At 41.3% G+C, this 14,821-nt stretch overlaps 1 protein-coding gene across 3 annotated transcripts in view; it reads left to right on the top strand.

The window, feature by feature from the left end:
• SLC10A7 (solute carrier family 10 member 7) overlaps positions 1-14,821 on the top strand; it is a 158,559-nt gene that overhangs the window by 38,053 nt on the left and 105,685 nt on the right. For all 3 annotated transcript variants that reach the window (XM_063135687.1, XM_063135688.1, XM_063135689.1), the window contains exon 5: positions 5,544-5,582. In XM_063135687.1, the coding sequence (XP_062991757.1) occupies positions 5,544-5,582 (39 nt within the window). The remainder of the gene's footprint in view (positions 1-5,543; positions 5,583-14,821) is intronic.

Genomic DNA, 14,821 nt, shown 5'->3' with positions numbered 1-14,821 from the left:
TTTATATGCATTTTAACAGTTATTTAAGAGTCCCCCTGTGCTAAAAAAAAAGCATCTGAATATATGTACTTTTTTCTTTCTCTTAAATAAAGCTGCATCATAACCAGAGTGTTCCATCAATGCAGACGAATGAGAGGGGAGCTGCGGCTCGAACGATATGTAAAAACACTGCTCGTAAAAAATTTCCTTTATTAACTGTCATCATCCCCAGAATATATGTTCAAATAAACGTTGTGTAATAACTAAATTTGAGATTAATAGGCCCCTTAAGAAATGGTGAAATCATTCAAGATAGTCAGTGAAAAATTGGCTGCAAGGCTGTAACATGCGCATATTGTCCTGCTTACATGCTCTCTCTGGTGTCATTCCCATTTATCAATGTCGGCAAGCTCTGTTCTCATTAAAACACTCGTGCACAAAAGCAACTTAATTTTCTTAAGAGGAAAGGACACCTGATTCAATTTAGCACCCACAACCAATAACTTGAATATATATTCTTTTCCAGTCTGATGTCAAATGAATAGTTATGAGCAGCAGCTGAGATAAAATACGCTTTAAAAAGCATCACAATTTTTGCCCGCTCAGAGGTGTGTGAACCTGGTTTCTGCAAAACTGGAGCATCCAGTTCTTGGAAATTTCAGCCAAGGCTTAAACTGTGATAGTAATACATTTAATTCAAAAAGGAGCATGTGTCAGAACTAAAACAAAAAGCTTGCCTCTTTTAGGCAAAACTCCTGACTCTCTTAGGCCTTAGCTAGACCTAAGAATTATCCCAGGCAAATGGAGGGGGTGTCCCTGCCTGCTCCCGGGATCTCCTGTGTGTCATTTGGATGCACAGGGATGATCCTGGGATATAGGCCTGGTCTAGCTATGGCCTTAGTCTAGTCTGGGTTTGCAATTTAGGGCCAAATTAGATTTCAATCTAAACACAGAGGTGGTGCCAAAAATGGCTGCTGTGGGTTTAGCTTCCTCTCCTCCATAATATATAGCAGAACTTAATCTTGGCCTTGACACTACAACGTTCTGTATTTACATACCTATCCTGAGGTGTGGTGTCAAGGGTCGGCATGGTTGGACACCTGGTGAGGGCCCTAAGCCCAGCAGGGGGCCTACTGACAAGAGCTGTCTGGACTTGCTCCTTTTCACTATTGCAACCTACTTATTCACAATCTCTCAATCTGGCCCAGACAACAGTGGTGGTATGAAGGAGGAGATGCCACTACCTTTTTATTCACTGGCTCTCTAACTGGCAAGCTAGGATTTGGGAGCAATGAAGAGGAAAAGCAGTGGTGACAATGGTAGTAAGAACGTGAGTCTACACTCACTGAGGGTGGAGAGCCCATTGAGGGTGTCTTGCCCAAGGGCCTTTAGAAACCTGGAGCCAGCCCTGCTTCCCCTTCTCATCATTGGTTTCTGCCAGTGAAAATGTTGCCCATGTGACATTTATACCTTTGACTTACCAAGGGAGACAGGCGAGCTAAACATGGGTCTAGGATAGAAGGGAGGGATCATGCTGTTGGCTATCCCTTTGCATTGGGAAGAAGGGCTTAGGAAGAGGCCTTAGCTCATCGGTAGAGCACATGCTTTAAATGCGGATGATCTCAGGTTCAATCCCCAGCATCTCCAGGCAAGGCAGGAAAAGCTCCTGCCTGAAATCCTGAAGAGCTGCTGCCTGTCAGTGTTGACAGTGCTGGGCTAGATGGACCAAAGGTCTGACTTGGTATGAGGCAGCTTCCTATGTTCCTAAGGTCACATCACGTCTCTTTTTTCATTTCCATGATATAGGCGTTGCCTTTCAGAAGCCAGGCGTGCATCTCTGAGAGGTGGGGATCTCAAACCCACATATTGCTCTTTCTCACTGAGCTTCAAGTCAACTCCCAGTGCTGATTCCAGTGGCTGTGTCATTGGTGTGCGTTCTTCCTTGTCCCAGTAGTTCCCTTTCCCTTGTAAAATGCTAGTGGCCTTACGTATGCCCCTGTTGTATGTTATGAACCAATACGCTCCCGTTGTATGTTATGAACATTGTCTTTGGTAAGATGTTGTGACAGAAACCCTTCTCCTGGGATCCTGCAGGCCAACTACTAATTGGGATATGGAGTGAACTGAGTGTTGTGGTTGGGCCTTATCTGACCCTAGAAAAAGTATTGCTGCTCACTGTGTTTTGGGGTGTCTGAATATTTTGAATCTCTGTCCGAGGTGAACCCTGAAGCTTGTTAGCCGCAGGTGTGTGTTGCGATCCTTTTAGTCTGTAGTCCATGGAAGTCTGGTGTAGGTGGTGCTATAAGGCCATATTTGTATATTGTCAGAGGGTGCGTGCAGTGGGTTCTGTGTGATCTTTGCACATTAATTGGTGCTTACCTACATCAAGGATGTAGAACCTCAGGTGGGGCGGGGGCAAATCCATCCCTCTAAAGGTTCTCCAGAAAACCATAACCATTTTCCCTGGTCTCACCCTATTTTTCCCAACCACTGATGGTTTGCTGACTTCCTGACATCTGTGCAGTTTTTTCCTCCGCTTGAAAGATTGAAATTCCCCTCCTAAGGCTTAGTTACTGGCAATAAGAGCTTTAAGCTGAAATACACTAGCATTTTTGGTACTTTGGCCCCACTAGAATGTGCCTCCCCCAAAGTTCCTCCAAAATTGAATTTGGCCATTGGACTAAAAGAGATTCAACACATTGCAGTCAATGGAGGTTTCCCCCTTTTAAACCCCCCCCCCCAGTAGTTTGAATGTGTGTATTGCTAGAGAAGACAAAAGAAAGTGTATTGAAATGGGGTGTAGGAGCTTCCTCGGTAACTTTGTAATCTGACAGAGGGAAAAGAGGAATATCTGTGTTTTCTGTGTTTTGTTTGTTTGTTTGAAAGAAGTGTACTGTAACTTCAAGGAGCAGAATGACTCTCAAAACCACTTTGGAGGTTTTTGGTCACTTGGGGTGGCTTCTAGGGGGGAGTCGCACTTCTCTGAACAGACAGAAGCTGGCTGATCTTGTCCACCTCTGGAAGTATTTCCCCCCCCCCCTTCCCCTTAAGATTCTTGCTTCCACACTCCTTAGAGTCCAGCCAGCTAAAGCACCCTCCTCTCCACTCTCTGCAACAAGAACAGCAATTTGGCTTTTTCATTCAATTCCAATACTGAATTGAACAGCTGCCCTGAATTGCATCATCTATGACTTCCTCAGCATCTTGCTGCAACACCTTCCCGTGCCATATAGATTCTGAAATGGCCCTGCTGTGTGCATGCCGAGTGCCACAGAGGCAGCAGTAGTGGACTTCTCTGCTGAATGAACACTTCTTCAGACACATCCAGGGCTGGTTCGCACAATCAAAATAATATACCATTGGCTGTTAGGGTTATTGGAGGGTTGTTTCCCCCACCAATAAACCATGCCGGATAACATGACAAGCTGTGTCCAGGCAGTGATTATGGAAATAGTGACCAGAATGCACCACAAATTAAATAAGCTGTGGTGGCTTATTCTGATTGTGCAAACCAGGTCATAGAGTCAACAATGGTCAATGTCCACCTCAGATGCCATACAGTCAGCTGCTATACTAGGTTTGATGTATCTGTTTTCTTTATTTATTTAAAGCACTTTATGGCCATGGCTAAACCAGACCTATATCCCGGGATTGTCCCGGAATCATCCCTGCGCATCCAAATGACACACAGGGGATCCCGGGAGCAGGCAGGGACGACCCCTCCATTTGCCTGGGATAATCCTTAGGTCTAGCTAAGGCCTATATCTCACCTTTAAACTACTTAAAAATCTTCCTTTGTAAAACAGCAGCCTCATTTGCTACGCATCTAACCTCTGAAGGTGGGGGCACCCAGAAGTGGGCTTCAGGAGATGATTGCAAGGAATGGCAAGGTTTATACGGAAGAAGGCAATCCTTCAAATACCCTGAGCCTAAGCTTTTTTGAGATTTATAGATCATGTCTGGGTGATATATGATACATATATGATTCCTAAGGGGTATATCAAGGTTTGAAACTAGAGTTTGAAAACCTGTTGAAACCCTACTTGTTGGCGAATCCACGTTCCTGTCTTAGCTGTGATTGCTGGCAAGGAGAGTTCTTTGGAATGGCGCCTACTCCTTATGTTCAAAAGCAGAATGCTGATGCAGTAGAGGTGTTAAAATATGTTGCCGTAGCTTTACAACTGTCAAGTATGATGTTTTATTTAGCCGCTTCTATTCAGAAGCTCCCTCCGCAACATGGAGTGCCATATGCCATTGTCCTTGCTCGCAAGCAAGCAACGACCAAAGGCTTCCAAGCCTGTGTTCACTTGTGCATATGGGCCACTGAGAAACTATGGTCCACTGCTATCTTTTATTGAAAAGGCCAGCCAAGGATGACTCTAATGAAATTATCAAAGCTTTGAATTAATGATGAACTTGAATAAGAAAGCTAAGCTCTCTGGAGCCAAGCATCTCATTAGCCATTCATTCTCATTGCACTCTCTTTATAGAGCAGAAGGCAGGTTCTGCTGCAGCTTAGCCTGTGTTTTGGATTTGGTTCAAACTTGCCAGGCTCTTTCGAACATCCTTGCTCTATCACTAGAAAATGTCCTTGGTGATTAATTTGATTCTGCTTCGGCTCATCATGTAAATGGCAGGTTCTCCCTGCCCCTCCTTTCCCTCTACTCTTGGTTCTGCTTCATCAGACTGGGTGCTATGCAAGAGTTCCCTGTTCTTTCATGGTAAAGGGGAAAGCTTACAAGATTTAAATATTTCATGTCTCCTGGAATTTAGTAGCTTATACTTAATGCTTTTTTACTATCATGATTTCTTGGAAATTTAGGTAAGCAAAACCCTCTCTTCAGAAACCCTTCAAAGTTGTTTATTTTTCTTATTTGTTTTGTTCAGTGCGTTCAGTAGATATCTCTATGGCCTTCAGAATTAACAGTGTTTTTATCTTTCTTTGCTTATATATTTTTTACAATGTAAAGCTTTACAAACTTGCATCTCTTGTTGGTTTTAGGCTATGTCCAACACATGTGTTATTGTTTTGTTTTGCAATGTTGTTATTGTTTATTATAAAAACACACACACAAAAATTAAACATATATTCTGTTGAAGATTTGGAACATAATTGGTTAATATTCAGGTAAAATATAGTTTATTCAGTTGAAATAGTGTGACATAAGTTATACTGTTATATTTAATTACTTGTTACCATTTCTCCCTCTATTGACCTTTTTTGCAAGATTAACAGTATAATCTAAACAAGTTTATTCAGAAGCATGCCCCATTGAGCTTTATAGGGTTTACTTCGTAGTAGTAAGTGTGTTTAGGATTGCACTGTTGTCTTTGTGAACTATTTGTATAAGGAATTTCAAAAATGTGACTGGCATTTAGTTCTTCACCTTTTTTTATAGCCTCCTTGTTTACAGATTTATAAACTGATGCATGCCTCATTACAGGCAACCTGCAGTTGTTTTAAGCAGTGGTGGTGATAATCTAGAAGGCTGCATGATGAGACAAGAGCATTGTGTATAAAGTAGCAAGACTGTTATTGACTTCTTTCCTTTTTCCTTTTCTAGGCAGCCGCTATATTTAACTCTGCGTTTGGAAGTTTTTTGGTAAGTTTGGGAAGGTTTTCCCCCCCACATACCACAGTTATCGATTGAACATAATTTCTTAATGTTTTAATTATGACTGATTATTGATTTGAAAAGAGAACCAGAGACTCTGTTCTGCTGCTCATTTTAATACTGAAGTTTGTGTTTATATTCAGTGTCTCCTGCTCTCCAGAAAATTCGTGCATGAATAATCTCTGATCAATATAATTTAATGATGCTTAAGTACATGTTAATAGTCTCCTTAATGAGGAGACAATCCATTATTATTCCAGGTGTTTTGGAGGCTAGTGTCAATATATTGATTTTCTAATGAGGTTTATCACACAATCATTATTTTCTATTAAGGGGCCACAGATTTTGAAAGGAAAACATGGCCCAGATGATGAGAGGCAATGCTAATTTACTCAGTGACGAATCACATCATTAGCATATATCACTGCCAGAGAAAAAGCTTGTTCCATGTCCCCAGGGAGACTATTGGAAGAAATGAAAATAAGCATACAGTTGAAGCATAATTCCTGTGTTCACATGCTAGGAGTGCGCTTCTGAGTACAACGCACTATAAATATACAGAAAGGAGGGCTCAGTAGTTATTTTCCCTGTTTTATGTATTAAACAAATTAAACAGCTGGGCCACTCACTTTGCATAACTTTGCATCTTTATAATGCAAATAGCTCGTCTCAAGAATGGTGCTAATATTAGTTTTAATAAGAAGTTCAAATAATACAAATGCATAAAATAAAGAGGTATGAAAAGTATTGCTTTAATACATCCTGGATACTTACCAATAAATTAAACAGGCCTATACAAAAATGCTAAAAGATATGTAAGATAATGTGGGTATTTGGAAACATACTTTTATATTTGGATGTGCTTTTCATGTAAGGAGCAATGCAAAAGTCCTGGTATTTTTCATTTTCACCTGTTTTTACAAATGGACCACAGAGCCTGGGGAGTTCAGTCTCTGTTTATCAGCTACAAAAGTGGGTTTTACAGCTGGACTTAGCTGTAGAAATTTTCATACTGGGGCATGGCCTGAAGAAATGATATGGCAAAGGGTAGATGGGTTGTTTCAGTATGGTGAAAATAAACTAGCTGGAACTTAATTAGTCAAGGTAGAGATACTGTGTTTTGGGAAACCAACTATACTGGATGGCGGTTTACAACTATTCTTAGATGGGGTTCCATTCCGCCTAAAAGACCAAGGGCCTTGCTAGACGAGGCCTTAGCGCGCCTTGAGAGCCAGTTTCCCTGCTGTGCGTCCACATGACATACGGGGAATCCGGCCCCAGGCCGCACTGAAGCCTCTTCTAACGCGCCGTAAGCGAAGTTGCTTATTGCGCGCCTTTTCTGCAGCTCCGGCCTGAGGCCGGGGCTGCAGAACGTCTGGAGACTTCCGTGGCTTTTTGCAGCTACTCACTTACTCACGAGTAGCCGCAAAAAGCCGCGGACTGGGCACAACGCTCAGCGCTGTGCCCATGGGCCGGGGGGGGACACACGGAGGGAGAAGGGAGCACAGACGACACGGGACACACGGAGGGAGAAGGCATGGGAAGGGATCAGGACCGGATGGGGGTGTTTAAGTAAAAAAAAACAGCTTACCTTCTCCGGAGTCTTCGGGCCGCACATGGCCCCTTTAAACTTTTTTTAAAAAATGGCAGACGCTGCAGGGATCCCGACGTCCCTGCGCGTCCCGCGTGTGGAAGGTGGGGCGGCGCGCGCTAGCATCAGCGCGCCGTCGCCTCGCCTCCCTGCTGGCTTATCCCGGCAGGTCTAGCAACGCCCCAAGTGTGTCCGCTAACTGGGGGAAGCCCAGGTGGCTGTGGTGTCCAGGAGTGCATTTTACCAGCAAGAGGGGCCCTTCTCATTTGCCCTCCTATGAGACTAGTTAGACAGGGGACCACACAAGAGAAGGCCTTTTACATGGTGGCCCCGCACCTCTAGAATAAGTTGCCATCAGGGGTCCTCCAAAATGCATAATTGTAGGCTTTTAAAAAACCCTCCCAAACATACTATTTTACTTTGGCTTTCGTCTGATATGTTCGCTGTTTGTTGCTGTTTTTATGGCTATTTTTATTGTGTTTTTATTGCTTTTAAGACCGTATCGGGTTTTATTATATATTTTATTGTACTCCACTTTGGGAGGGCTCCTGCCCAGAAAGGTGGGCAAGAAATATTTTTATAAATAAATAAATAAATAAGGTCTTTGTCTGTGTACTTTCATTTCGCAGCTTCTACTTAAATACAGATTCTCCCATTCTACTCTGCCCTGCATTTGCAGTAAGAATTGTGTGTGAGGCAACATGTCCTAGCTGCTGCTGTATCATAAACTTCAATGTAACTTCCTACAAATTCTACTCTGTAGTAATCTCTACTCAGATAAAGCCCACTGCAAAGCCTTCTACCATTTCCACAAGCTGTCCAAATTACTGAATCTGCTCAAGTTTCACAATGCTCTGAATTCAACTTAAAATAGATTTTTTAAAGTTGAAATTTTAAAAACCGTGAGCCTGCCAGCTGCAACCAGACTTATTTCTAGATGAGAGCTAGTGTTGCATAATGACTACTATGAACTTAGACCAAGAAGACATGTTCTGCCATGAAGCTCACTGGGTGGCCATATGCCATTAATTCTCTCTTGTTATCTAACCTGCCTCACAGGTACTTGTAAGGATAAAATTTAATACAGGGAGAAGCCTGAAATTTTTGATGGCACACTGTATGCCACCTTCAGGAAGCATGAGATAACAATGAAATAAACTTTCATCAGAGTGATTCCATAAAAAAGCTGGAGTATTCTTTCACTGTGCACTTCATCAACAATATTTATATACCGCTCAATTATCTAACACAGATTCCAGAGTGGTGAACGTAGGTATAAACAAAGAAATTAAAAAGCAAATTCAAATTGTTCAATATAAAAACAAAGGAACCAGAAAAACAGTGGCTAGTCAGTTGAGGAAAGCTTCTTGAAACAGAGTTGTTCTCAGGAGGTGCCGGAAGCAGCCTAATGTTGGCACCTGCCTGACCTCCAGGATCAGAGAATTCCACAGAAAGGACCACTACTCTAAAGGCTCTTCTCCTGGTGGATTCCAATCAGGCCATAGGTCCATGTGAAACCGCGAGGCGCATGCCCTCCAACGACCTCAGTGATCAGGCAGGTTGGTAAGGGAGAAGATGCTCTCTCAGGTATCCTGGTCACAAGTTATTTAGGTCTCTGTACACTAGTACCAAAACCTTAAACCTAGCCCGGTAGCTGATAGGTAGCTAGTGCAATTCCCTCAGCAAAGGACTTACATGCTGAAAAAAGGCAGCTCTTGACACAGCGAAGCTGCTGCATTCTGCACTAGCTCCAGCTTCCGGAGCAGTACTTATTTTATTCTGCCAACCATATCCTATTTCTTGCATCCAGGCTAAATTCAAAGCATAAAACATTATTCATCTGATTGTGTGTGCTAAATTAACACTAAATTAATGAACAGTGAGCTGGAGGACTATGCACAGAATCCCCATTGTTATGGAAAGGCTACGTGTGTCCCACGTTAATGCAAATCTTTGCCTTTCCATAGTTCGTTACTGATCACAGCCTTCTAGGTGGTGGCTACAGAGTTTTAACTCGACCCTGTAATTTGCTACTTACCTGCTCATCTGGGAAGAGTAGAGTTTGCCTCCCCCACCCACGGGAGGAGCATCCATGGCAAACTATATGAATGGAGCTGTGAGCGTAGTCACCATAGCACTGTCATTTAACATAGGGCAGCTCTATCAAGGCTGCACAGATCTGTCTCAATCCTACTTTAAGGCTTGAGCAGCAATAGTGCAGAGCCATGCTGCCTCCATACTGCTGTGGTTGCTGAACATAGAGCATCATTCACACTGCAAGTCCAGGACTATGATACGCTAGGACTGTGTCTGTAGCATTGGGGGTGGGGGGAGATGGGTAGCTGTCAGTAAAAGTATTATTGGCTGGTTGAGGCAAAGTAAGAGAAGTTATATAGACCAGCACAGCAAGATGTGAATGACCACTCCCTAAATAATCCTTTGAAGCCAGTTTTACTTGGATGCTGTGGCTCATTTTTTCGATCTCCCTTTAGAGTGGAAAATAACTACAAGACTGAAGATGTAGTGGGTGTTGACTAAGAAAACAAGAGAAATTAATCTGGGGATAGATTTTGCTTATGTTGAGATCTCATTTAAAGAAACTTACTTGTCAGATATTTGAATCTGGAAAACAATTGTCCATTGGGTCATGTTGCCTGATAATCCTGATTGTGGGGCAGGGTCACCTCCTTCATTTACTGAGTGTAGAAACACTTGTATAAACCGTCTAGATATGTGTTACTGAAAGAACCTGTAGCCCTACAAGAACCTGTGGTATAGCTTCTTTACTCCTCTTCTCTGGTTATGACACTCTGTAGTTTGGCCATCAAAGGCTAATTTCCTAAAGTTTATTAGAAACTGAAAACTGGCTCATTCAGTTGTGGTGGATGACCTGAAGCAGTGATGGGGAACCTGTGACCCTCCAAATATTGATGGACTCAGTTTCCATTAACATGGCCAATTGTCAGGGATTATGGGAGTTATAGTCCCAACAACATCTGGAGGGCCAAAGGCTCCCCATCCCCATAGAGCAATAAATATATGAACAGTAGAGACATTCTTGGAAGTGCTTTTAAAAATATGAGACCAGATTATCTGGAAGGCTAAAACTAAGAACAGAACGGTGTATTTCATTGGTGAAATATATAGTTTTTTCAAGCAAATTGCTCCGCTTGTTTAGGGGTCCTGGGAATATGAATATGGTTTAGCCTAGATAAGGATATGCATCCTCCTGGTATTCAGATGTATTAGCATTTGATAGACTGCATTTACAGGCAATGACTAGATGTATGGATTTAAAATGGAAAGTGAACCTCAAACCAATCTTAGTTTGGAAATGAATTCCTGTAGATCTGTGGGCAGAAAAAGGTGCATATTTATAACTGGTGTAATAACATCATAGGTCTAATTAAAACATAATGTTTTAAAGAACTAATTGTTACAGAAAACTTTTTTCCCCTGTAGCTAGCCTGATAATAAGCAATGATAGATGAATTCAATTTACATAAATTTCAGACCAAGAGAATATTTTAGAATTATACCACAGAGAATTGCTCTAAGTTAAGAAGTTAATATCATTATCTCCTCCCCTCATTTAAAAGTTGAATTTAGAATAATTGTGGAACATAAGTGATTTGAGTTTTCCCCATGACAGTGACTTAATGAAATATGATAGCATTTTAGTAATTTAAAGCAGTTGGTTATCAGCAATAATGGTGGCTCTAAGACAGCAATCCAATGCACACTTATTTGAGAATAAGCCCATTGAACAATGGGACTTATTTCTAAGTACACATTTATAGGATCAGGCTGAACTGTGTGCAACTACACACATATTGGTTATATCTAGCCTAGACTCCTATAATGCACTCTATGTAGGACAGTCTTTTGAAGGCAGTTGGGGAAACTTCAACTGGTGCAAAATTCAGATGCCGGAACGCTGTTAAGGCTAGAGTGTTTGATCATATTGTACAATTTTTGCATCCATTATGTGTTGTTGTTGTTTATTCGTTCAGTTGTTTCCGACTCTTCGTGACTTCATGGACCAGCCCACGCCAGAGCTTTCTGTCGGCTGTCGCCACCCCCAGCTTCCCCAAGGTCAAGTCTGTCACCTCCAGAATATCATCCATCCATCTTGCCCTTGGTCGGCCCCTCTTCCTTTTGCCTTCCATTTTCCCTAGCATCAGCCTCTTCTCCAGGGTATCCTGTCTTCTCATTATGTCGCCAAAGTACTTCAGTTTTGCCTTTAATACCATTCCCTCAAGTGAGCAGTCTGGCTTTATTTCCTGGAGTATGGACTGGTTTGATCTTCTTGCAGTCCAAGGCACTCTCAGAATTTTCCTCCAACACCACAGTTCAAAAGCATCTATCTTCCTTCGCTCAGCTTTCCTTATGGTCCAGCTCTCGCAGCCATAGGTTACTACGGGGAATACCATTGCTTTAACTATGCGGACCTTTGTTGTCAGTGTGGTTATGTAGGTTACCTATATTTTTCGAGGCTCAATTTAAAAGGTTAGTCCTAATCTTTAAAGCCTGCATGGTTGGGGAACAGGTTATTTGAAGGACTGCCTACACCCATATGAAACTGCCCAGGTTCTGCTCTCTGACTCACCACTAAGGTAGATCAGGCTGGCAGCTACCACGGAGACGGCTTTTTCCGTGATGACCCAATTGTGGAATTCCCTCCCGAGTACTCGTAGCCCATCTCTTGTGACTTTTAAGCAGTAAATACTTTGTTATCCTGCCAAGCATTTTATTGATTTTATTGCTGACCCCCTGTATTTGACTTTATCTAATGCTGTATTTATAATTTATTTATTTATTTATTACATTTTTATGTAATTTTGTTGCTTGTTATGTTGCTCGTTCAATTGTGCAGTTTTTGTTAACAATTTTATTGTATGCTAATTTGTGAGGATTTGCCCTAAAGCAGGGCCTAAAAAATAAATTGGTTTTTTTACTGTTCTGTGTCAGCCTTGTAAATAAGCCCACAAAAGCTACTACCCTGCACGTATTTTTTTTACCTGATGGCTGGCAAAGGAGAGACAGAGATCTGCATTTCTAGGCTGAGCAAGGAGGAGAAGGCTTCCCTGCTCCAGCAGCCCAGTTAGTTTCTGCGATGGAGCAAAGGAAGGACAGAGCTTTCCATCCCACCTCCACTAACCTGCTCACTCACCTGCATGGAATTCCTGGTCACCTATGGCTCCCAGGTTATTGCTTAAATGCAAAGCAGGTGTATGTTGGTAAGGCTCAGCCGCCAAAGGCAACTGGCTTCTGCTTTTATATGTAGAAGGAAGAGATTCTAGTTGTTGCTATGGCAGAAGGGGACTACTCAAGTTGCAATATTGCTGTACCACCCAGTTAATTTGGATGCATTGTTTCTAAAGGCTTTGCTATTTTGAAATACTGGTTAACAGCTTGGTGCTAAAATAAGATTGCATATGGATTGAAATTAGTTTATAGTTTCCTGGAGTATTCATAACGAAGAGTTTATTTAAAGAATTCTGTGTCCTCAGTCTTATCTGGCTGGACTTGCTCAACAGGCAGCTTGATCCTAGGAATCTGATTTAGCTGCTAGAATGCAAAAAGTGCTTGGCAAAAGAAGCAGATCAGGCCATTAAAAAAGGTGCCAATCTATTTGAATGATCTCTTGCGGCTCTGTGTTTGAAGTCATACTGATTCATATTATTTTTTGTTGGGGGGAAATCAGTATTCTCATATAAAGTATGACTCATATAAAGTATATAAATCATATATAAATCATATAAAGTATATAAATCATACATTCAAAACAAAACAAAGCATGGCACAACTATGAACTTCCCTGCACCTAATTATGTCACCCCACAGTTTTCTAGTGCGGGAGCACCACTCTCGCAGGAAATTAAAGAATCCCTCGTTGTAAGGGACTGCAATTGCTATTTCAAATAATTGTTTTCTACATTTCATCCCATGTCAACCTAATTCAGTGGGGCAAGAAAGTCTGTATTGGTATAACAGCAATTCATAACATTATTTTTAAAAGTATCCTCTGTTGTGTCATGTTAATCCTGCCTTACCTTTTACTTGAGCTGATGTTGAAAACGTTTTTAGAAGACAGTATCCTGTCAGGTGAGCAGATTCTTGTGTCAGTGTACAAAACAACCCATTAGAATAAGAGCAATAGGTTTTATTGGCAGGTTCTTTTTATTTTCCTGGTTTCACTTGCAGCACCTGAAAATAGGAATAAAATATGGCTAGGAAGGATGCAAGTTGGAGAACTATCTTATCTTAAAGCAAGATATCTTATCTTAAAGACCCTATGCGGCAGGGTCTTGCTATTTACTGTTTTACTCTGTACAGCACCATGTACATTGATGGTGCTATATAAATAAATAATAATAATAATAAAGCAAGATCTTGTTTGGAACTCATGTGAATCACATTGTGGACTCTTCTGAATTTGAGACTCTTCAGCGTTTGGATGTTAGTGGAAAAATTCTCCCTTTTCTGCAACAGAGAAGACTGTAGCATTGTTGCATGCGACTTAAAACTGTGTGTATATTTTTAGTAGGGCCAGGTCTGTTCTCTTAGGAAAGGTTTTATCAAGGAAGGCAACATGGTGTCCTCCAGGTCTTGTTGTCTATCCCAGGGCTATATCTTCCAAGAAGGCCTGTATTGGTTTATTTCAGAGAAGCAGTACATTCTATGAGAGCAAGGCTAGAAGTTGTTAGATTTCAAATTGTAATTTGTGCTGCAAAGATACATACAATTACCCCCTTACCCCCACCCTACCCCATCCTTATACAAAATGCCCTCTTAATAAAAATGTATGGAATTCTTATCTACTCCGTTTTAGTAGGCATAATGCTTTATACAGCCTGACAAGACTTGTGTAAATGCATTAGGTGCAGTGTCCATTTTTCTTGCAAATTTGTGACATAGATTTAATTAGGTGAATGACCAACAACTTACAAATCTAATTTTCATAGGCTGAGCCAACTCCTTTATTTTTTAATAATGATGGATTTTTTTAGCAATGATTTCATTATTATTTAAAGAAATTCCATGGCGTGGAACTAACCTATTGTCTGGCTTTTTATTTTGTTATATTGCACCAAATGCAGTCCATGCTTTTTTTCATTAATTGTTCTACATTTTAAAAATACCGTGCAGAAAACTAAGAGGGAGGGAAGCTCCTTATTCATGCATTTTCTTTCCCCTTTTGTAATGTCATACACTTTTTATTTTGTTTTTAAAGAAAAAGACAAGTGTTTGGGGGATATTAGCCAAACATGTATCTTACATGTGTTTCTCTTTATTAGTTGCTTAAAAGAGGCTGTATGAAACTGTTTTCACCACTGACTTTGAATTATAGATAGGTATATTTGCAAAGTCCAGCTGTTGCTGCTGCTTCATGATGTGTCTTCATATTCTCAGAAGTCAGTTCAGTTTTCCTCTCTTAGAATTTCTGCAGAACTGATCCTATTCTCAGTTTAGATTCAGATGCCTTAATTTCTTCATGTTTAACTTTACTTGGGAAAACCATTCCTGTCCACAAGGTAAGTAGTTGGATCCAGGATATGCCTTCTGTGAACAGAAGGTCTCCACTCATGGAAGTGCCTCCACTCGATGTTCAGGGGTTCCTCCTCGCACCACA

Source organism: Elgaria multicarinata, chromosome 10 (assembly GCF_023053635.1).
Source record: "Elgaria multicarinata webbii isolate HBS135686 ecotype San Diego chromosome 10, rElgMul1.1.pri, whole genome shotgun sequence".
Classification (NCBI taxonomy): domain Eukaryota; kingdom Metazoa; phylum Chordata; class Lepidosauria; order Squamata; family Anguidae; genus Elgaria; species Elgaria multicarinata.
The sequence above is the reverse complement of the archived record's forward strand: the minus strand, read 5'-3'. Positions and strand labels throughout refer to the sequence as shown.